Below are 19,952 nucleotides of genomic sequence, written 5' to 3'. Positions count from 1 at the left end.
ATGATCCGTTGGGAGACAACGGGCAAGAATCCCTCCCAAACCACTGGGTTAGACATTATAATAGCGGCACCAACACAAGACGCAGAGAAAGAAAGCGAAAAAGAAAAATGGAGAAAGCAGGTAGTAGTATGTCCGTGATGGAGGCATTTGAGAAACTAGAGAAAGTAGGAGAGGGAACTTACGGGAAGGTTTACAGAGCCAGAGAAAGGGCGACGGGGAAGATCGTCGCTCTCAAAAAGACTCGTCTCCACGAAGATGACGAAGGAGTTCCTCCCACTACTCTTCGCGAGATCTCTATCTTGCGTATGCTTTCCAAGGATCCTCATTTTGTCAGGTCATTCCCTTTTCTCCAAATCTTAGGGTTTGTTTCTCATTTTTTGGATTTTATTTGAATAACGCTACCCTAGGGTTACATCTTGTGTTGATTTTTGATGTCTCAATTTCAATCTAAACCTTCATTTCATTAGAACATCTGTTGCTATTCTTTATCATGTGTCCATGTGTACGTTATTTTGAAGGATCTCAGTTTTTGTTTTCTGACTTGCTTTTATTTTGGGGATCATCATCTACAGGTTAATGGATGTCAAACAAGGCCTGAATAAAGAAGGCAAGACGGTTCTCTATCTGGTTTTCGAGTACATGGACACTGATCTCAAGAAATATATCCGCTCTTTCCGCCAGTCTGGCGAATTCATTCCTGTTCAATCTGTCAAGGTAAAATATTAACCCTCCTTCTTTTTCGTTGACCTTCTGTTCACAATTTTAATGTTTACCGCTACGGTGCAGAGCTTGATGTACCAACTGTGCAAGGGTATTGCTGTTTGCCATGGCCGTGGAATCTTGCACAGGTTCCTTTCTTCTCTATTCGTTGTTACTTGTCATTATCTTTTGCTGTTTCAACTTGTAAGATTCTGGATGCGTCCATTAATTCGTTTTCTCTGCTCAGGGACCTTAAGCCTCACAACCTCTTGATGGATAGAAAGACAATGATGCTTAAAATCGCAGATCTTGGACTAGCCCGAGCATTTGTTCTTCCTATCAAAAAGTACACTCATGAGGTAATGCTCATACAGCATGTTTGTTCATAATCACCACCCTTTGTCCTTTTCATGCTTATTCCCTGGCATTCCAGTTGTAAAGTAAATTGTAATTTTTGTTTTCAGATATTGACCTTGTGGTACAGAGCTCCTGAGGTCCTTTTGGGGGCTACTCATTACTCAACTGCAGTGGACATGTGGTCTGTTGGTTGCATATTTGGTATAGAATAACATTCACTTAATCCCTTTTACTTTTCAACTATGTTTCTCCAACCTTTTAATTGTCTTTCTTTTCATTTGTCTTTCTCTAGCTGAGCTGATAACAAAGCAAGCACTTTTCCCTGGGGATTCTGAACTGCAGCAGCTTCTGCATATTTTCAGGTTCATTCTTGTTTCCTTGGCCCCCTCTTTATTCTTTTCTGCATACTGAATTACAGATGTATACTCAATTACTGATGCAGGTTGTTAGGTACTCCAAATGAGAATTTATGGCCAGGAGTAGGCAAATTAGTAAACTGGCATGAGTATCCTCAGTGGAGTCCTCAAAGCCTGTCCACTGCTGTTCCTAATTTGGATGAAGATGGGTTAGATCTATTAGCTGTGAGTTCCTATGCACTAAATATTTGTTGTTTGGATAGTGCTGCTTCTCTTTATGTTTTATTGACTGAATTTTATGTCCTGCAGCAAATGTTGCAGTATGAGCCCTCCAAACGTATCTCAGGAAAGAAAGCCATGGAGCATCCATATTTTGATGATCTGGACAAGGAATTTCTCTGAAGAAACAGTCAGTTTACTTCCAATGGATGGATGCTCTTTGTATTGGAAATTTATCTGCTTTCCTCAAGCATACTTTAAGTGATTAGGATGGTTGATTAACTTTGCAGTTTAAATTTGACATTGCTGTACCAACTACGGTTGGAATGCCAAATATGAGTTTTTCTCCCATGGCTTACTTAGACTTAGAAATGGAGATGCGAATTCTGTGCTGACATAGAAATGTTTTATATGTTTCAAAACCAGAATGGTTGATTTACTCCACATTACTCCTCTAAATTCATTTATATTGCTAAATACAATGACATAATTTTCAACTGTGTATAAAAAGGAAAAGTAGGCACCACTGTGCCAAGTTAAAGCAAGAACTAGGCTACCAGCCACATGAAGAGCACTGACCAAAAAGTTAATGCAAATGAACCCAGGGAATAGGCCCAGAGCATAATTACAGAACATTCGGACTCACCAGCTCCAAACAACTGAGTGATGACGCCTGCCAATTGTAACATTAAATTTGCAGTGAGAAGTTAATGAATCTAGTAACTTTGAATTAACTGAGTGCAACAATAGAAAATTACCTATGTTCATAGCAGGTGGCACAGCAAATTGAAGCATGAGAACAAATTGGTATAGAGGATCAGGAGGAATTAAACCAAAATGTAAAGCTCCTCTCACAATGAAAATTCCTATAGAAGGAAGGACTACATAACGAACCACTATGATCCCAAAAATTATAGACTTTTGCATTCCTGAACCTTGCAGCCCTGATGATTTAGATATTGTCAAGATTCAAGCATGAAGAGACAAATAAACAATTGATATAAATACCTTTGAGAAGGTTGCCTCCTAAAATTAGAGTAAGAGTTGGGATGGCTGCTTCTCTGAAGTCAAAACAGAGAAAATAAAGTCCTTAGGGTGATGAAGATAACCAAGAGAAAATGATCAACTTCAATGGAGCTATTATTTAGGCAGAGTACCCTATTAAGGAAGTAGTGTCTTGAACTACACGTAGAGGAGCATCAGCGCCGATCATTAACCTTCGAATGAAAGGGATGACTCCAATTAGAAATCCGACAATCTGTGGAGCAAATGAGTGGCTAGTATCAGATCAAATTACTTGGTTGTTTATGTGATCCATTGACTGTCACGATTAAACATAAACACAATGCCCCCCTACCGCCGCTATAGTTGAAGGTGCAAATATTGCTTTCCAATTCACATTTCCAAGTAGCGCCTTTAGCTTATTGCGCGATCCCTCCATCTGCAATGGAGACTAGTTCTTTAGTCCCCTGAAACATAAATTCTCTTTTGTGCTTTGAAAAACAAGAAATAACCTCAACTTGCCCATCTGAGCTATTGCCAGGCAGTTGGCATTGAAAATCCAAGGCATCCTTGGAAGTAAGAAGCGGTTCTGTGCAACTTCCCAGTTCAGCTGCAGAGGCTTCTCTTGAAGATTTGCCTACATAGAGCTTTTTTGTTTCTTCGATGGTTGCAGCTGCAGATGTCCGTACTATATTGTACACGTAAGTCCACAGATAAATGGCTCCTATCTGAACAAAGAAACAGATCAAATCCTGCATGATGAAAAGGGCAGCATATTTCTATAATTGGATATTCCAAATAATGTAAAAGCAAATGGTTCTTACTGCCATGGAGAGTGAAACATAAGCAAGTCCATAAGACTGGCAGACTTCAGGAGCTCCAAATGGGCTTCCCTGTTCTTTACAAATAGCTGGGATCATAATTAGAAACATGTTCCCCAAGTTCCCTGCTCAAGACACATTATAAGCAAAATCCCAACAAAATCAATCTATTAGAGATTTTCTTATCTAATGTTTTACCAGCTGCACAGCAACCCACAATGAGGCCACGAAGGTGCGCAGCAGGCTTTGTCAGCTGAACAAGAATCCAGCCGAGTGCTGAACCAATGATAAAGGTGATGAGGATATTCAATGGCATGAACCACCTACATAAATAAATCTATATTCCGTAAACAAACATCAAGGGAACCTCGAAAACATGTTTTTCTATGGCATAATTGAACAGACTTTACTCACAGCTTCAGAAAGCTTTGGAATGTGATAGTTTCAGCAAGTTTGGAGGCCACAAGTGCTGGACTGAATACATAAAATACAACCTGCATGTTCGTAGGCATGGAATCAAATCACATATAATTATTCCAAATAAAAATGTGTGAGCAGCAGCTTACATTATTGACATGTTTTCTAGCATCTTCTCTCAAAACATCAACATGATCTAGAGCAAGAAATGTTCCGAGTGCAGTTATGAGCAGAACTTTCAACACCGGAATTGATGAAGTAATGAAGAGATCTAAGACGCCCATGTTTATCACAATTTATTGTTTGATAATCGGAAAATTTATTATGAGAAAATCCAAGGAAAGCTCCCTAGCTAGTCTGTGTATATTATGGTTTCCAAGTTCCAAAACAGCACCTTCATACAAAGAAATTATAAATGATTAGACAAGAATATAGATAACTCTTGTCGGCTGTCATTGTTTCTGTGCATTATTATGATATGATTAAATAGCATCCCAAAACACAATTTTCATAGCACAGGTGTAATGTGAACATTCTTCCATGAAAAAAAGATGCTTGTTTTTATCTCATACATGATTGTAAAACAATTTTCTTGAGAATTTTTATGGCTTTGTTGGAATCAAAATTGCACCAGACTTGCAGGTGGATGGGTAGAGAAAAGAAAGGGTGCAAAGAAGTTGAGATGATGTTTTAATGTAAAAGAGCAGTGAGATAGAAAATGGTAGCCGTTGAAAATGGTAGCCGTTGAAAATGGCAGAGACGGAGAGGGGTGAAACCGCATAATTGAAGTATAAAAATAGGAGTTTGAGAGAGAAAAATGAGGGAATAGGACGTAGCATTCGGGGAAACCTGCGAGCTTACCAGTGAGACGCGACAATCGCTCCAGCCAGCTCCATGCATAACACTCAAATATAACCACTTAATTGTAGTCCAATGCCGGCTAATAATCACCCACGGCTCCTGACTTTAGAGGTATCTTACGACAAACCCTCTTATAAAAAAAACGATTAGTAAACCCCCTGATCTTTGTGGCGGCGCCACCTAAACCCCCTAAACCCCAAATATGACGAAAATACCCCTGGCGCAGTCTTTTTCAGTCAACTGTCATACTTCAAAAAAAAAACTGACGGCGCCACGTCAGCAAAATACCTTAAAAATTTTAAACACCCAAAATACCCCTAATTTGATTTGGAAAAAGACAAAAAAAACAAATTAACCCACAAACAATTTGATTAACCAAAATAATTAAACCAACCATCAACACCACCCAAACACCCGCCCGCCCAATTTCGTCGTCTTCTCAGACGAGAGGACGACCGAAATCGGTCGTTTTCTCGCCTGAAAAGACGGACTGTTCGTCTTCTCAGTCAGAGAAGACGAACGCGTTCGTCTTCACTGAGAAGACGAGACCGGAATTGGGGGAGGGTGCTGGTTCGGTTTGTTTGACTTTGGTTCGGTTTGAGTTGTTTGGAGTTGGTTTGGGTTGTGGGTAATTTAGGGTCTTTTGGATATTTTAATTTTTTTTTGTCTTTTGATGACGTGTCAACTGACATGTCAGATTTTTTTTTTTGAAATGTCAGTTGACCAAAAAAGACGGCGCCAGAGGTATTTTCGCCCAAAAGGGGTTTAGCGAGCGCCGACACAAAAATCAGGAGGTATACTGATCGTTTTTTTCGATCAGGAGGTTTGTCGTAAGGTACCCCTAAAATTAGAGACCGTGGGTGATTATTAGCCAAGAATAATAGATGGATCCCAGGGAGATAATTGGGATATGAATCATATGGCCCCCAGCTCCAATTGTTGTGTAAATTCTTTTACTTTTAAAACTTCAAATTTCTTCTTTTTTTTTAAATTATACTATACATTGAATAGTTCCTATTATGTGAATATGTTAAATAAATGTATTTTGTTCGAATTTAAACTTCGACACATTATATAAATAGATTGTATTCTGATTTTTAAATATGTAATGTATTTAAATGAATATACAATCCGTTCATAATATGGTAACAAATAGTACTAATATCTAGTTAGGTTACATGGACATTTCATCCAATTAACGTTTTTCATTTTAAGAATGTATCGGAAATTTGACTTTTCAGACAAAAAAATCATTTCTAACATAAAAAACCTTAAAATAACATTATTCCGCCGTGTCCGTAGCCAAATGTTTTATTTTTCCGCCTCCACATATCCAGATCTCTAGGGCTCTTTCAATCCCAGGGAGTTCTCAAACACCCTACCATACCAAAGCAACACACTTCCCGCTGAAACTCAAGAAAAATAAAAAATCATTTCTTTTATGTAATATAACGAAATTTCTTTTTACTATTAGATTGAGAATTAAATAATAGAGAAGTTCAACTAATAAAAAGAATAGATTTGAGTGATACACTTTAACCCTCAAAATCGAAATATTCTTGTATGAATCTATTTCGCCACGTAGGATTATTAACTATCCATTAAATGCATGACACGTGGCGTAATTAAATATCACATCTAATCAATAAATAGCATTTAATTCTAGTTAAAATATCATTAATTAATGTTGTATTTATTGATTGGATGTGATATTTAATTACGCCACATGTCATGCATTTAATGGATAGTTCATGATCTTATGTGATAAACTAGGTTCACACAAGTATTTCTCCTCAAAATCTGTTGGCATTAGAGCATCTCAAATGGACTCTTTAAAAAAGTGATACTCTTTATTTTAAAGAGTTTGACAATAAATTTTAACTCCGATAAACTCTCTATTTTTAAAATTTAAAATAGAGAATATGTTTGACTCTCAACATGTGGAGAGTCAAATTTCACTCTCTAATTTATATATTTTCAATATCTTTTCAATTTTTAAATGATATGATTAGTTACTTTTTTAAAATATGATTTCTTTATCTATCCTACATAAAAACATAAAATTAAAAATAGATTATGAATTAATAAACTACTATTATTTAACATTTATAGATAAAAGAAAAATAAAGAGTTATAAATTAGAGATTCTATTAAAACAAAATAAAAAATTATGCTCTCTATATGAAAGATGCTCTTAATTTTATATAAAATGCTCTTTATTATATAGAGTACCATTGTAATATGCTCTTAGTTACTTAATTTGATTTGAAACAAAATAGGTCAATATGTAGGATTGAGATTCTCTCAAGTTCATTTTGAACTTGAGAAGGTCATGTTAATGAACGGTGTAAATCAAAAAAGTAAAATTTTAATAAAATTAATCTACACCGTTCATTTTACAATGAACGGTGTAGATCGTGAATATGACCCTCTCAAGTTTATTTGAACTTGAGAGAATCCCAATCCCAATATGTATCTCCTCTCTATAGAGTTATCTTTATAATTGAATTGATAAAATAAAATGAGTCCTAAATTTAAATTTCACTCCGTTATAGTATATTTTATATTTTAATTTAAGCTTGATCAAGATTTTTTTTTTCTGAGGCTTAAACTCAATTAAACTACTTAAGTAAAATATTTATAAATCAAAATATAAATTTTAAAAAAATCAACGAAAAATGTATTTAAATTAGAAATTAGGAAAATAAATAATATAATTTTTATTTAAACAAATAAATTATAAATTTAAAAACAACATGGACTTTAGTTCATCTGTTTTTTATAGTTGGTAGTTGTTAGCTGTTGCTGATAGTTGATAGATTATACATATTTGGTGAGATTTGATTAGTTGCTGCTGTTTCTATGTAAAATGACTATAAAAGACATAATTTTTGTTTTTATTTATTAAATTATAAATATATTATTATATAATATTAATAATTATTCTTTTTAACAAGCAACATTTAGTTTAAATTTATTTAAATATTTTTTTAATAAATGTATAATTTATTTTAAAAAATTGTTAAATTATAGTTGTTCTAATATAAATAATAATTTTATATAATTTATAAATAATCAGAGTATTTAAAAATAATTTAAATAATTTTATATATTAAAAATGATGTATTCTAGTAGGAGTAAGTTTTTTTAAATAATTAAAAATATTAAAACAGTTATGAGTTATTGACAAAAAATTATAAACTGAATTTTTTCAATAGCAGCTATTAGATGTTCAAAAAAATCCTTAAAAAAATCTCATCAAACACTTTATTGAAATTTTTAAAAAATTAAAAATTAGAAAATTTACAAAAAAAACTGAACCGAACACCCCCTAAAAGTTTCAAACACTAAAAATGAAAATTAAATTAAACATATAAAAAGATCCTTAAAGTAATAACGATATTAAAAGAAATAGTGAAATAGTGATAGGATTGTCCAGGTGTAATGTAATGTTCAGTTTGGAGTCAAACATGAATTAGAAGAGGAGCTCGTCAAAATCCAGACTCTGGCCGTGGGGTTAGCTTACTCTGCCACTGCTCGTGTTTTTTGTCCTTTATTTATTTCAAAAAAACACCGCCACCGCCGCAGCCATCGGCGGTTTTTATTTCCTTTTGTTTAAGAAGAGATACGCATAAAAGGGAGTGTAACGTAATTCATCATCCTCAGCTGGTACCTGCCATGAACGCTGCTTTCTATGTATGCTGCTGGATAACTACCAACACACATTCTCCCTTGCCTACGTTGTCCCCGACCTGATACGCCGCCGTTCTGCTCCCTTTTCCTTTCATCTTTCCTTAACAGGCAAGCTCTTTTTTATCACATTCATCTCTCATTCGAAAAATTTCATATTTTCCAAGTTGATTTGATAAGATTTTATATTTGTTATCATTATTGATTTATTTTTATTTAGGTCGAATTTTCGGCTAACAATTTTGCTGAAAAGGAAAAAAATTGAAAAACAAAATGTAACGCTAGGGTTTTTTCTTTCTCCAGAGATACAATCCAATTGCATTTCATTTTTCGAGAATTTCATCAATTTTTTTCGGATTTGTTTTGTTATTTAATTGCTGTCATTATTGGTAAGCTTAAATATTATAATTGTATATAATTTTGCATGATTCTCTTACGACAGAATGGAAGATACGGAGGTGCCTAGTCAAGATTGGGCCCTGGCCGCTGATGTGCCCGTTGTTGATGCCACAGGTGTCGTGGATGATGTCGCTGGTGTCATGGATGATGTCTTGCCTGACCAGCTAGAGGATAATCAAAAGAATCCCTCTGAAAACGGGAAAACATCTGTTCCTGCTCCTGAGGATGATAATCATAACAACACTCATACTTTGGCAAGTGATGTGCATATGAGCGACATTGAATTTCTACCTGACGAGAAAGCTACTGCTACTACCACTATTGCTGCTGATACCAATATGATGAATGATGAGAACACTATTGCTACAACCACTACTGCTGCTGATGCCAATGTGAATGATGAGAAAACTACTGCTACAACCACGATTGCTGCCGATGCCAATGTCAATGATGCTACTAGCATTGATGTGGCAGAAAGTATAAATGATGGAAATGGCGCTGCTCAAGTTCTTATCCAGCCGGATGCTCTTGCTGTTATCCCCATTACTCAGAGAAAGCCTTCCGCTTCTAGAACAAGGCATGAGAGTGGGACGAAATCAAAGGGAGTCTGGACTGATTTTGAGGTAGTTTTTAGCGAGCAATTGGTAAAGAAAGAATATATCCTATTATGTTTCTTTACAGTGAATATTTCAAGTAAAAGAATGTTGTCACCAAAACTATTAGCATTTGACTTTGCAGATGGGGGAAGCTGATGACTCCGGGACCCCTGAAGACCGAGCAGAATTCATGAGGGATCTGGAAGCTTTCTGCAAGGAACACCACCACGAATATAAGCCCCCTAAGTTTTATGGAGAGCCATTAAATTGCCTGAAGTAAGTTTCATGTCAGGGATGTTTTAATAAATCTGCATTTGGTTTGGTTGCAGGTGTAAGCTAATATCCATCTGTTGTTCCTTTTTGAAATAGGTTGTGGAGATCTGTTATCAGACTAGGTGGCTATGAAGTGGTATGCTTTTATACCTTCTCGATTTACAATTTTTGTACAGACTTCCGTCTAAGATTTCTATTTTCATTAATTACTTCCATCTACCTCTTTTCTTTTATGTCTTAATGTAGACATTGCTTTTGGAAGTCTGCACTTAAATGGATTTTATTCTTGGATTATGTTGTCATAACTATGTATTTGGAGATGATCTAGGTCAAGATCAAGATATTGTTGTTCCTAATGAATAATGGAAAAAAAAGTTAAAGCATGTAATCACAATATGAGAGAATAAGAGCTTTAAACTTAGTACATGAATGAGAAAGACTGAATTATTGCTATTCGAATACCTGTGAACTGATAGGAATTTCATGGGCTATGATACCTGAAATTAGCATACCAATGCCAAGTCTCATAAATATAAGGGGACAATGCAGGTGTTAAAATCTTTCCTCCCACTCTCTATATAGTGGGCCGTGGAAGGGAGATTATTTGACAAATTGAATGAAATGAAAGCCCGAGAGTGTGGGTTTAATATTCTCTATTGCTAGGAATTTTGACCTTGCTGTGCTGACTTAGTTGTCACTCTGTTGCTCATTGTGTGCCCTTTGATATTGATCTGAAAAATAAACGGAGCTGCTCATAATTTTGTTTGCTGATCTTCCATAGTCTCAAAGCATTTTCTATCAATACATCTACTTTTTCATTCATAAAATGGTGGAAGAAGTAGAGTGGATATGTGCTCTTCCCATCCATCTTTTGTCTCATTATTGTTATTTCCTTTTATTAACGCGCCAATCCCTACTGTTAATTTCTCAGACAAATTCTGACTCAATATAATAAAATGAGCTTAAAACTTATTAGTTTTTGTGTTGATTATGTGTTCGCACTGTTTTGAAATTCCTTGGGTTTCAGTACCATTTGTTCATCAAATTTTGACTTTGATATTACCAAGGCAAGGCTGTGTATTTATATTTGAAGTGAAAATAATATGCAAACCACTCCTTGTCTGAATTCTTTTAACAAAATTAAGCAATCTATTTTCTAGATTCTTGAAACTTTGCAAAAATAATTATTTGGTCCCTCCAAAAAAATAATGCATTGGCTCTCCCAAATGTATCCATCCTTGATCACATCATTTTAGTTAATACCTAGCATCTGGCATTACATATGATTAACAGATCATATTAAACAATCTGGCATGATTTGTTAAAGCACCGTGCTGAAATCATTTTAGTAGCTTTGATTATATTTGTAACTACTGAGGCACATAACAAATCTGCTTTTATTTCCACATTTTTGTAGGTCACTGCATCTAAATTATGGCGGCAAGTAGGAGAGTCTTTCCATCCCCCGAAGTAAGAAGCAGCATGGATATTATCTTAAACAATCTCGTGCTAAATATTTATGGATTTAGACTCTGGCTTGTCAGCTATTTAGCAGTTGTATTGGTTTAGACTTTAGACTGCAAACAGCTGATACTTTATCGTAAAATTACTGTTATTGTTTTTTGCAACTTTCTTGTTTGTGGGCTGCAATTGGTTAACATGTTAGCTGTAATTTTTGTTATTTGGAGGGGGAAGTTATACTTGTTAATACAAATGCTGAACTTGTTCTCTTTCTTACAGAACATGTACAACAGTTTCTTGGACATTCCGCATATTCTATGAGAAGGTACTGCCTTTCGAGTTAGGAAATCGTTAGCTATGTAGCTTCCAGTTGAATTATTACACATGATTATGATGGACCTCGGTAGATTAATAGGTTTTGGATTATTATTTCTTTTTGTTCCCTTCTAATTGATGGGGAATCTATAATAGAGTCATCATTCAAATGACACAAACATAGAGACTTAAAACTGTTACCCTTAAATGGATTTCGTAGCTTTCTATTAGGACCAAATACTTCTCAGACAACAGTTCCTCAAAGCTTTATTGTATAGTTTTCTTGTGTCCTATATTTCTGATTTCTTCACTCACAGACGCTTTTGGAATATGAAAAGCACAAGAGTCAAATTGGTGAGCTGCAACTTCCTAACTCACCCCTACACCAGCCTGCTAGTGTTGAAAAGGAGGTATATTTTTATTCCTTCTTCTTATGGTTGTTTCATACCACTTGAAACAAGCTATAGCTGTGAAGCCTGTGATGTAATTATATGCTATTGTAATGCAAAACATTAATGGTATGTAGCACAGAGAAGTGTTTGGAACTGAAAGATTATTTATTATCTTTATTTTCATAATAAAGAGGCAATCCGACATGGAGAGTGAGGAATAAAGTATTTCCTTAGCATTAATGACATGAGAAATGACTAATAACGAGGTTTATAACAGCTCGAATCCATAAGGCTAGGGCTTCTATTGAGTTCGTTTGTCTTAGAAATGTGCAGTTTGCTTAAGCTTATATTGTTTTAGTCCTAATTTTACACAAGCATAGGTGGTTTTATGGCTCAACATTAGCTGTTTAACATATTGATATTAGTTTCCCATCAAGTAGAACTTAGAGACTGTGATAAATCAAATCATTAGGCATCTATCTCTTAGTAAAAAGTAACAAGGTGTTCTTACTTAACATGCTGGTGCATTTGCCTAACATGTAGTTTGTTATCTTGTGCTTTTCAATGGTAAAGAATGGGGATTATGTCGTGAGTTACCAAGATAATAACAGAAGTTAATGAGTTTGTTTTTTCAAAATGTGAAACTTCAGTGTGTAAAAGTTATTTGCATCTTTTTTTTGAACTGCATGAATCCCTCACTTTTGCCAGTTTCTTTTACCGCTTTAAATCTACCAATAATGCCACAATGAACCATGGCTATGTAGAACTATTTGAAATTTAATTACCCAGAAACCACATTCTTGATGTTCTAGAGAGAGGATACTAGTCTTTTTTGGTTATGGGTGCAATGTGTAAACTTTCATGTGCTGATACATGTAAACTAAAATAATCTAGAAATAGAGCTTGTTTAACTTAGTGGCAACTTATATTGTAGTAGTCCTTACTGTTCTTTATCTTTAGTTTTTTGTTTGTTGTAAAATTGGTATTTAAGGCCTATCTCTCTTACCCACTTGTGAATTTTGTTTGCAGGTAAGTGGATACCAAGCACCAGGATCTGGTAGGGCAAGAAGGGATTCTGCAGCTCGTGCTATGCAGGGTTGGCATGCCCAACGTCTTCTTGGACATGGTGAGGTTAGTGAACCTATTATCAAGGTTTGCTCTACCTTCAATCTTGATTATGTTATTTTCATGTCTGTTTGCATGACTCTTTTTTGTGACGTGTAACAAACCTTTCCATTTGTTTTCTTGAACAGGACAGGAATGTCAGTTCTGCACCAAGGCGTGAAAAACCGCTCAAAAGTATTGGTATATGCCTTATGGATGATAATATTTTTCAGCTGGCCAATGTTTCATGCCGGTTTACATTCTCATATAGTTCTGGCTGTTGAATCAGGTCTCCTTAAACATAAGAGTAACCTTGATATTTCAGAGAGACACGGAAACATGGAAACAGACAAAGAGTTGAGATATAAACCTCATTATTTTTCTTATAATTGCCTTTTTCTGAATTTTCTTGCTCTTGTTTACATTATTATCAATTAGGCGATTTTGAAGGCGAGAACAATTTTTGTGGACTTTTTTTGTATAAGTATGCTGTTTGTTTGAACTTATCTTCAGCAGAATGGTAAGTCAGCATTATTTCTTTTTCAAAGAGAAGATCCTATCATATGGACGGGCGGAACTAGGATTAGAATTTCGGTGAGGCTAATTATACAAAATCCAAACTTGGAAGGAGTTTTTTTTTTTTTTTATAAAAAAAAAAAGTTTGGGGGGGGGGGGGGGGGGGGGCTAGCTATACAAAAATCCGAAGTTAGTGAAAAAAAAAGTTTGGGAGGGGCGGTTGCGCCCTCACCCTTCCACTTAGTTCCGCCCCTGCATATAGATAGATTAGCTATCGATCTATGCTGCTACATATTTTAGTTCAAGGAATATGGACAGGGCATTATGCGTTTAGTAAAATCCTACTGTGTGGGTAAAGCGCCTAGTTTCACGTCTTCTGTCTTGAACAACTAAATCTAAATGTCTGCTTTTTTCTCCTGGTAGGTTGGATTTGGAAGTTATTGATGTTGGACCCCCGGCTGATTGGGTGAAGGTCAACGTGCGGGAATCTGTAAGTGTGCTGAATTATTTATTTGTTGGATTAGCTGTCTAGTTCCGAGATAACTGTCCTTATCTCTGGACATTAGCGGTCATTTGTCTAGTTCTTTCTGCTGGGAATTCTGACAAAATGCATGGTTCCTGTCCGCAGAATGATTGCTTTGAGGTGTATGCTCTGGTCCCTGGGCTTCTGAGGGAGGAGGTAATTCCTTATATTTTTCACTGTTTGACATGATTCTTATTAAAAACTGCTTAGCAATAGAAGTGAGATCTGAGGATCTAGAAGAAATATGTATGCAGAGAGGACATTGCATGATTGCATTATTTTCTGGGTGTTTTTGCTCCTATTGTAAATCCATGCTGTTTAACAGAAACATACATGACCCTGTTTCTGCACAAGATTCTATGCTATTTTTTATCCTTTGAACTTTGGCAGCATGTTGCAGAAAAAAGGGAGGCAGAACCCCACTCTTGACATTTTCTTTTATATAATCTAGCTGCATGAAAGCATGCATATTGGTTAGTTTACTATGTCAACTTACATTTGTCTACGTGCTATACTTTTCACAAAATATAGATGCATTAAATTATACACATTGCTTATTTACTCATCAGATTTGCATGCACATACAAGTTACTATTAAGGATATGAAGTTAAAAACATTTATCTTCAATCTTCATCAGTGAAATTACAGTTTGCTGTTGTGGGAAATGATCTAACTTTTAGATGAGATGAATAACAGAATTTATTGAGATGTGACTGTGCAATAAAATAAATAAAAGTAATTCCTCTCAGTAGGCTAGCTTTTGTCAAAGACTAAGGTTTCCATAGTACTCCGCCCTCTCTTACATTTGAGAAGTCATTTTTTGTTTTAAACAGTTTAAGAGGATATAAATTCATGTATTTTGGTTCTTGTTTTACTCTTATTAAATGTTATTTTTGATAATGGTTATAATTTTCACTATAATTATCTTGTGAATTGTGTTGAAATATTAAGCTAAGGAAAGGGATAAAAGAGGAAGTTTAAATTAAAAAAATTACTAATAATACAAAGTGGACATTTTAAGTGGGAGAGTATCATACGACTTATGATTCTATTGTTGGCTAACCTTACCTTCTTGGTGATTTCAGGTGCGAGTTCAATCAGATCCCGCTGGACGTCTGGTTATAACGGGTCAACCAGAGCAGCTTGATAATCCTTGGGGTATAACACCATTTAAGAAGGTATTTCTGCATGCACACAAAACTCTTACTGAAGAAATCAACACGTATATGGTGTGCATCTTACTTTTATAAAGGCCTCACCCGGTCCACGAAGTGCTCCCCATGCTGGGCACATATGTATATGCAGTCTTCCCTTACATATGCAAAGAGGTTGTTTCCATGCATCGAACTCATGATCTACAGGTCACTAAAGGAACTGCTTTATTGTTGTACCAAGGCATGCCTGCATGCATCTTATAACATGTCGTAAAATATGCATATTGTTAGAGGGCCTTAATCTTATTTAGGCAGTAATGGGGTCTAATTGTCGTTTAGGAAGCAACCCTCAATGGTTGTTTCTTGTGAGTATTGCAAGAATCTTATGAATATCTTGTTTGGATTTGGTGGTCAGGTGATAAGCTTACCTTCAAGAATTGATCCGCTTCAAACATCTGCTGTGGTGAGCCTTCATGGCCGACTCTATGTTCGCGTCCCAATTGAGAGAGGATCAGCTTGAGTTTCTATTTAAGGATCTGGGTGGAACAACTTTGCTGAAAATATTTGAAATCTCAGGGAGAAGGTGTGCGATGTAGAGACATGTTTGTTTCCTTGTTGTTAGATAGTCCAAACTGACATACTTTGTAGAAGTAGTTAATCTTATGTGCAACACATACAAGTTAGTTCCAAAGACTTTTTTAGTTGTTCAAACTGAATATGTGTTGGTTTATGAGGAGTTCCCCCTTAGGTTAAGCAATCTGGTGGCAATAACTTCTTATTTGTTCATGGCTGGCTCTTCAGTGAACACACGCAGCTGCGGGTAAGCCTGCCGTTTACTGGTTTAGTTATAGTAATTAATATCTGATATATTATTGTTGGTTAGCTGAGACCATGGATGAATCTCAAGCCTCAGATGCCACTGGGAATGGATTATTGAGTATTAAGATAGGCGCTTAGTGGGAGAGGCACCATAAAAGGTACATTAGGATGATTCGCTTCTTAATGAGCAAATGTAATGAAATATTCTTTAATTAGTAGTATTTAAGGGTTTAGTTAGTTGGCTTGTCATCATAATTTATACTTTTTCTTGTTTATGTTTGGAAAGGTTCTGTTACCTTTAAATCTTCAATAGCAACTCGGCAATGGCAAGACTATTTTTAATGCAGAAAGTGGTCCTTTTGCTTATTTTCATAAATAATACTCCTTCCTTTTTCCACCTTTTCATTTTTGGCGTTCCAATTATAGGCCACTTTCTATATTTGGTAAATAATTTAAAGACCTGTCTTATATACCCCTAATAAATATGTCTAGTTATTTTCAAATGAATTAATGGCTTCGTGTTTTAATATAAAATTCACCAATAAACAAACTAATCATTAATATGCTTTTTATATATTTAAAGTTATATAAGGATAAAATTGAAAAGATGAACAAAAAACTAATTTTAATAAATTTGACTATATTTTTTTAAAAAATTGTTTGTTCAAATGGTATATTTTTTTTGGAACGGAGGGAGTAATAAAAAAAAACACATGCCAAAAAAAACTAACAAGAACATAGATGCTGGAGTCGGAGAGTTGCAATTTTAAGTAAACAAACTAAGCATCGTCCGATCTTAAAGTTTAGTGTTTTACTTTTATGTACTATTATTTCTGTTTCAGGCAGTATTTTTTTACTTTTTTAATTTGAATTATAGACATTCATTTATTACTTGAATAATTATTTATAATAGTTGAATACATAAAAAAAATTATAACTATAGTAATTAGGATAATTTATTTATTTTTATTTTTATAAATAGATCCGCGAATCAGGCCATATCAGATTATCAGGTTTAGTTTTTAAATTTTTCCGAATTTTTTATAAATATAATTGTTTTATATTCGATTTAATGAAGTTTGACGAATTAAAAAAATAAATGTAAGTGCCTGTTTTGTTTAGATAAACTAGTGTTCGTCATATATTTTTGCCAGTTTGAGAGTACTATTAATCAAATGATTATTCATGTCTTTATATGAACTTGGGATAATAGGCCCAAAATTAGTTGGACTTGGCATGCTGTTGCTATAACTATTTTTTGTTTAAAATACAATGGCAAACAGATTATTTTTTGGTAATGGTTGTTTAGCGATTCCTAAAAATGATTTTCTCTGTATAATGATTTTTCTCTAAAAAGCTTAACTAGTTTGTTAGTATTTGTTATTTAAAATCTTGTTTAATTTTCAATTGATTATCCATGAAATCATGTAGGTAGCAAATCAAATTAAGGTAATAAACAACGGTAGCTGCTAATACAATATCTTATATCAATGTAATCTCTAGTGACAATATTTATATAAATAGGTAATTTCTATATAAAGGAAATGTAGTATAATACTATAATGCACTTCCTTTATCATTAATGTATTATATCTCATATATGTATATCAAAAACAAAACACACAGAAAGAAGAGTCCTGTTTGAAAGAATCTTATATAGATTCAGGGTAGACTACACTAATCATATCATAACACTTCATTAAAATGAGGGTATTTTTGTAAATTTGTTTGGTATTTGCATACACTTTTGAATAATAATATTATAAAAATATCTTAATTTTAATGAGATGTTATGATATGATTGGTTTATTCCACGGATGACGTGCTGAACTGAATCTACCTAAGAATTTTTCCATATTTGGAGTCTCATTAACCATTTTATTTCCCTCTCTCAAGTTTCAATATCGCATCGTCCCAATCAACTTTTTGCAAACCAAAATGTTTTGTTTTTTGAGAAAATTACTCAGAGGCCCTTGAAGTATACTATAATTAACAGTTTGATACTCGTTATTTCAAAAGTCTATTTAATGGTCCTTCAGTTTTAATTTCATTAACTGAGAGATCCTTCTGTTAATTTGAGGGACCAAATCGTTTAACGGATTGAAACTCGAGTACTAAATTGTTTAAAAGTGAGGGACCAAAATAAAATTAAAAATGAGGGACGGAATCATTCACAAAATTAAAGATGGGGTATTAAATTGTTTAAAAATAAGTGTCAAAATTAACGGAGGGATCTAATAGTTAACGGAATTAAAATTGAGGGACCATTAAATAGACTTTTAAATAAAAGGTGTCATACTGTTAATTATGGTATACTTGAGGGACTTTAGCATAATTTGCTTTTGTTCTTTTTTTTGTTTGGAGTGGGTTATTTGTTTTGCATGTAATCAAGCAGAGTCGAGTCAACTCGTGATTGATTCAAACTCATACATTGAAAGCTTGTTTTATGTACTCCTTTTGTTCCAATAGAGTTGTCACTTTGAGAATTTTTTTGTCCTAAATCTTTTGTCCACTTTAAAAAAGTAACTAACTTTTACACTCTATTTTTTTATATTATCCCTATTTAAAATTCACTAATGAGTAAATTAAAAATAAATTATAAGTGGACTTCATATTAAATAGGGATATGATAAAAAAAGTAAGATTTTTTTTTATAAAACTCATAAATAAATAATAATTACTTTTCTTAAACTGTATGATAAAGATAAAATGAACAACTCTATTGGAACGAAGGAGTACTCTAATTTAATGACTGCAATTATAACATTTATGTAACTGACAAGAGAAGTTTGTTTCTCTACTCTCTAGTTTCTACCGCTGTAACGTTTGGTCAAAAAGCTGGCAGAAAAAAGAAAGAAAGAAAATATACAAAGTGAGTTGTCCAAGTTGAGAAACTAGCTAGGGTTTCTTTTTGGCTTAATACATCATTTGACCCCTAAACTATACACTTTTATTCTCAGAGACTCTTAAACTAATTTGATATTCTATTGGACCTGTTAACTTTATTTTTTGTTCTATTTAACCCGTCAACTGCAACTTTTTTGCCGATCTGACCTTTTTCCTCCAACGTGGCAAAAGCGCGTGTTTTCAAACGCTTTGAAGCGCGTGAAGGATAATTAAAAAGCATAAATTGTTCTATTGAACACACGAACTACACTATTTTGTTCTATTTGACCCCTGAATTTATTTTATTTTCCTGTTACACCTTCAAACTTTTAATTTTTACCCATTTAACCTTCTCCAAAATACAATTATTTAATTTTTATCCATTTAATCTTCTAGAAAAATAAAATAATATTGAATTTTAGTCAAATAATTACATAATATAACTTCTTGTACATGTAAATATTTGTTTACATTTCAATAATGATAAATGAAGTTTGTCTGTTTTTAACGATATTATAAAATATATAAATTTACTATACTGTGATAATATTAAAAAAAGACTAAATTTTTTAAAATATTATAATTTTTAGTGTGTTTCACGAATTTCCAATTTTAATACGCCAGCTTTTAATTTTTTGCAATTTCAAACTTTCAAATCAATTCTGAATTTTTAAAATTTGTGTTAAAATTGGAAAACACGCTAAATTTCATGACTTTTAAAGCCTTAGATGATTTTTTCAAATAATATGTAAACTATATCACTTTTTATTATAAATTAAAAAAATATATTTAGGCTTAATATATTTTTTGACCCATAAACCCTACCCTTTTATTCCCTATAACCTCTAAACTATTTTAGTGTTCCATTGAACCTCTTAACTATTTTTTTTATTCTATTTAACCCCATGTCAGAAAAGCCATGTCAGCAATTTTATCCACGTCATCGCGCGTGGTTTGCACATTCCGTGTGAGGGGTTAAATAGAATAAAAAAAAGAGTTAAGAGGTCCAAAAGAAAACGAAATTAGTTTAGAGGTCGCGGAGAATAAAATGGTATAGTTTATGGGTCAAATTATGTATTAAGCCGTTTCTT

At 33.9% G+C, this 19,952-nt stretch overlaps 3 protein-coding genes and 1 long non-coding RNA gene across 7 annotated transcripts; 2 read left to right on the top strand and 2 right to left on the bottom strand.

The window, feature by feature from the left end:
- The first annotated feature begins 1 nt into the window (after position 1).
- LOC126684263 (cyclin-dependent kinase B2-2) lies at positions 2 to 2,075 on the top strand. Its single transcript, XM_050379473.2, has 8 exons — positions 2 to 334; positions 573 to 714; positions 787 to 848; positions 947 to 1,058; positions 1,164 to 1,257; positions 1,349 to 1,418; positions 1,499 to 1,637; positions 1,722 to 2,075. Exons 1-8 carry the CDS (start codon positions 108 to 110, stop codon positions 1,812 to 1,814), a joined length of 939 nt encoding a protein of 312 aa, XP_050235430.1. The 5' UTR covers positions 2 to 107; the 3' UTR covers positions 1,815 to 2,075.
- On the bottom strand, positions 570 to 4,603 carry LOC126684185 (protein PIN-LIKES 3-like). 2 transcript variants are annotated; one of them, XM_050379467.2, is made up of 11 exons: positions 4,444 to 4,603; positions 4,021 to 4,265; positions 3,869 to 3,948; positions 3,653 to 3,777; positions 3,458 to 3,579; positions 3,146 to 3,361; positions 2,989 to 3,072; positions 2,789 to 2,889; positions 2,640 to 2,692; positions 2,390 to 2,575; positions 570 to 2,304 (listed from the first exon to the last, which is right to left on the bottom strand). In XM_050379467.2, exons 2-11 carry the CDS (start codon positions 4,153 to 4,155, stop codon positions 2,180 to 2,182), a joined length of 1,227 nt encoding a protein of 408 aa, XP_050235424.1. In that variant the 5' UTR covers positions 4,156 to 4,265; positions 4,444 to 4,603; the 3' UTR covers positions 570 to 2,179. The 2 variants fall into 2 exon arrangements, with proteins under 2 accessions (XP_050235424.1, XP_050235425.1); XM_050379468.2 differs by having other exon boundaries at positions 3,152 to 3,361; positions 4,021 to 4,603.
- A 3,540-nt stretch (positions 4,604 to 8,143) lies between these two features.
- On the top strand, positions 8,144 to 16,212 carry LOC126684067 (AT-rich interactive domain-containing protein 6). Of its 3 annotated transcripts, XM_050379462.2 has the most exons (15): positions 8,144 to 8,248; positions 8,399 to 8,533; positions 8,865 to 9,444; positions 9,545 to 9,693; positions 9,787 to 9,826; positions 11,108 to 11,160; positions 11,431 to 11,476; positions 11,784 to 11,876; positions 12,888 to 13,010; positions 13,112 to 13,163; positions 13,252 to 13,318; positions 13,902 to 13,968; positions 14,107 to 14,157; positions 15,088 to 15,180; positions 15,572 to 16,212. In XM_050379462.2, the coding sequence occupies exons 3-15, from the start codon at positions 8,866 to 8,868 to the stop codon at positions 15,674 to 15,676; spliced, it is 1,518 nt and encodes a 505-aa protein (XP_050235419.1). In that variant the 5' UTR covers positions 8,144 to 8,248; positions 8,399 to 8,533; position 8,865; the 3' UTR covers positions 15,677 to 16,212. The 3 variants fall into 3 exon arrangements, with proteins under 3 accessions (XP_050235419.1, XP_050235421.1, XP_050235420.1); XM_050379464.2 differs by having other exon boundaries at positions 8,155 to 8,533; positions 12,888 to 12,989; XM_050379463.2 differs by having other exon boundaries at positions 8,156 to 8,533; positions 9,560 to 9,693.
- LOC126684391 (uncharacterized) lies at positions 14,247 to 15,161 on the bottom strand. Its single transcript, XR_007642576.2, has 2 exons — positions 15,071 to 15,161; positions 14,247 to 14,452 (listed from the first exon to the last, which is right to left on the bottom strand). It is a non-coding gene; the product is annotated as an uncharacterized LOC126684391 (long non-coding RNA).
- Positions 16,213 to 19,952: the final 3,740 nt, after the last annotated feature.

The sequence above is a fragment of the Mercurialis annua genome, linkage group LG1-X, assembly GCF_937616625.2.
Source record: "Mercurialis annua linkage group LG1-X, ddMerAnnu1.2, whole genome shotgun sequence".
Taxonomy (NCBI): Eukaryota; Viridiplantae; Streptophyta; class Magnoliopsida; order Malpighiales; family Euphorbiaceae; genus Mercurialis; species Mercurialis annua.
Note: the sequence above shows the minus strand (reverse complement) of the source record. Positions and strands in the feature narration are given on the sequence as shown.

Bases quoted from the DNA above. Each gene is read 5' to 3' on its own strand.
- LOC126684263 (XM_050379473.2), top strand. From the start codon at position 108: ATGGAGAAAGCAGGTAGTAGTATGTCCGTGATGGAGGCATTTGAGAAA. The intron at 1,059-1,163 runs GTAATGCTCATA...TTTTGTTTTCAG, and splicing joins TCAAAAAGTACACTCATGAG to ATATTGACCTTGTGGTACAG. The intron at 1,258-1,348 runs GTATAGAATAAC...GTCTTTCTCTAG, and splicing joins GTCTGTTGGTTGCATATTTG to CTGAGCTGATAACAAAGCAA.
- LOC126684185 (XM_050379467.2), bottom strand. From the start codon at position 4,155: ATGGGCGTCTTAGATCTCTTCATTACTTCATCAATTCCGGTGTTGAAA. The intron at 2,693-2,788 runs GTACTCTGCCTA...TTTTGACTTCAG, and splicing joins GACACTACTTCCTTAATAGG to AGAAGCAGCCATCCCAACTC. The intron at 2,576-2,639 runs GTATTTATATCA...CTAAATCATCAG, and splicing joins AGGAGGCAACCTTCTCAAAG to GGCTGCAAGGTTCAGGAATG.
- LOC126684067 (XM_050379462.2), top strand. From the start codon at position 8,866: ATGGAAGATACGGAGGTGCCTAGTCAAGATTGGGCCCTGGCCGCTGAT. The intron at 9,694-9,786 runs GTAAGTTTCATG...TTTTTGAAATAG, and splicing joins GAGCCATTAAATTGCCTGAA to GTTGTGGAGATCTGTTATCA. The intron at 11,161-11,430 runs GTAAGAAGCAGC...TCTTTCTTACAG, and splicing joins GAGTCTTTCCATCCCCCGAA to AACATGTACAACAGTTTCTT.